This window comes from Leucopleurus acutus, assembly GCF_964270905.1.
Source record: "Leucopleurus acutus genome assembly, chromosome: 13".
In the NCBI taxonomy this organism is placed as follows: domain Eukaryota; kingdom Metazoa; phylum Chordata; class Mammalia; order Artiodactyla; family Delphinidae; genus Leucopleurus; species Leucopleurus acutus.
The window spans coordinates 15,353,758-15,356,149 of record NC_139155.1 but is presented as its reverse complement, the minus strand read 5'-3'; the positions used below and the strand labels follow the sequence as shown (position 1 = coordinate 15,356,149).

General features: G+C 43.5%; 1 protein-coding gene across 1 annotated transcript; it reads right to left on the bottom strand.

Annotated features, from left to right (window-relative positions):
• Nucleotides 1–283: 283 nt before the first annotated feature.
• On the bottom strand, nt 284–1,282 carry MC4R (melanocortin 4 receptor; the record flags this gene model as incomplete). Its single annotated transcript, XM_082852624.1, has 1 exon — nt 284–1,282. One exon carries the CDS (start codon nt 1,280–1,282, stop codon nt 284–286), a length of 999 nt encoding a protein of 332 aa, XP_082708750.1.
• Between the last annotated feature and the right edge of the window lie 1,110 nt (nt 1,283–2,392).

Below are 2,392 nucleotides of genomic sequence, written 5' to 3'. Positions count from 1 at the left end.
TAAACTCTTCATAAGGACTTTTTTTCTTTTTTATAAATCCATAGTGCCTACAACCTGTAATATGTATTAACGTTTTACAGCCAAAATTAGCATGACATTAACAATACACAGATACTGGGCACTTTTTCACATCAAAAATCATAAACTTAAATTATACAATAGAATTTCTCAACCCATGCCTTACACAGAAGAAGAAACTGTTGCGGAAACACACTGTTCAAGTTGTATGTATGAGAAGGAGAAAGTCTCTTATGTTTGTGTTTAGCATCTCCTCTGGCCCCACTTAGTATCTGCTAGACAAATCACAGAGGCCACCTAGAGGATAGCAACAGATGATCTCTTTGAAGGTTTTTCTCAGTTCTTGGCTCCGGAGTGCGTATATGAGAGGATCAATGATGGAATTACACATGATTAGGATGAGATACAAGTTAAAGTGAGACATGAAGCACACACAGTATGGATTCTGGGGACAAGAGATGTAGAATATTAAGTGGAGGAAGAAGGGGGCCCAGCAGACAACAAAGACCCCAATCAATATGGTCAAGGTAATCGCCCCCTTCATGTTGGCACCTTGGCGGACGGCGCCAGTGCCTGGGAGGACGGCGATCCTCTTAATGTGAAGTCTGGCCATGAGGAACATGTGGACATAGAGAGAAGCCATGAGAGCCAGCATGGTAAAGAACACGGTGATGAGGCAGATGATCACAGCGCTGCTATCTGAGTAAATGATGAACAAAATGCCCGACACTGTGCAAGCTGCCCAGATACAACTTATGATGATCGCGACCCGCTTAACCGTCATGATGTTATGGTACCGGAGGGCATAAAAGATAGTAAAATACCTGTCCACAGCAATCGAAAGCAGGCTGCAAATGGATGCAAGCAAGGAGCTACAGATCACCGAGTCAATGACATTGTCAATATTCACGGTGAAACCTTGTGCATCCGTGTCCGTGCTGTTTAATAGGGTGATGACGATGGTTTCTGACCCGTTGGAAACGCTCACCAACATATCAGCCACAGCCAGGCTGCAGATGAAGAAGTACATGGGTGAATGCAGATTCTTGTTCTTGGCTATTGCCACAATCACCAGAATATTCTCCAACAAGCTTATGACACCCAGAGTCACAAACACCTCAGGAGAGACAAAAAGTTGCTCGTAGCACCCTCCGTCTGAGTAGCCTTTTGCAAGGGACTCACTGGCATTGCTGTGCAGTCCGTAGGTGCTGTGGTTCCAGAAGTGGAGAGAAGTGTGCATTCCATGGTGATGGGTAGAGTTCATCCTGCACCAGGTGGATTCAGATCCCCTCTGGATTGACTTAACCTCCTGGGTCAGGTAGGGTAGCGTCAGCGATTTTCTCCACGTCTTTACGTGTCTGAAAGTTAGAAGGCTGAAACTGGCATGCCTGTTGTGAATAAATGTCACATGCTCCGAAGCTTGAAATGGAGTTTTTAGTCTCTTTCAGGTACGCCTGGGATCAGCATCATTTTGAAATCTGAGGCTTCAAGATGCTCATTCAGTCGAGTCTGCTGTTTGCTTTTTTGTTCTCACTTCCACTTTAACTTGAGTCGCATGCATTCAGGTCTTTTCAAAATAATTTGCCTAGTAGCTGCTGTGCTATTGGGAGACAGATCTGTGTGCACATGCTCACATCAGCTGCCTCTCGGACGTATCGGTTCCCAACCTGAAGCTTTGCTTTGACTGTTAGTAGCTGCTGCTGATTTTTATGGTGTGTGAAGGGGAAAAAAATGTTCAGAGTGGCTCCTTCTCTGCTTCCTCTGGACCAATCCAAGTCCAGTGGAGTCTGTGAGACACCGATGATGTTCCAGAGATGCAAACTGCAGGCAACATTGATTCAGATGCAGAAGCCTGTGGAATCGGGAAGCGAGCAGGATGTGAAAGACTGAATTTCCCTTTTCAAGTTTTTAAGGAAAACAGCTTGGTTCCCAGAGGACATTCTTTGATATCACAACAAGTAATCTTGAGGCACCCAGGTTTATTCCTATTTAAAGGAGGAGTGTGTGTGTGTGTGTGCGCGCGCGCGTGTGCGTGTGTGTGTTCCTGAAATAGATACACTGCCTTTTTGGCCAGGACATTGAATTTATTTACCCTTTCAATTTCTTTGAATTAAGAACAAAGGCAGTAGTGCTTCAATTTAAAATAGTTGAAACACAGGGAGAAGATGTAATAATACGGGAGACGATGCTGTGTATGGAAGGAATAGGTAGGTAGTTACAATTTTTCACAAGCCTCAAGAAGGAGTTCATTTCTTAGGCACTAATATCGGATATTTCTCCATAGCAGAATTTCTTTTATCATAGCTAGAAAAGTTTTATTTTCATTCACGATATTTAAAAACAATATAGTATTAATGTAAACTGTGTTTACTCT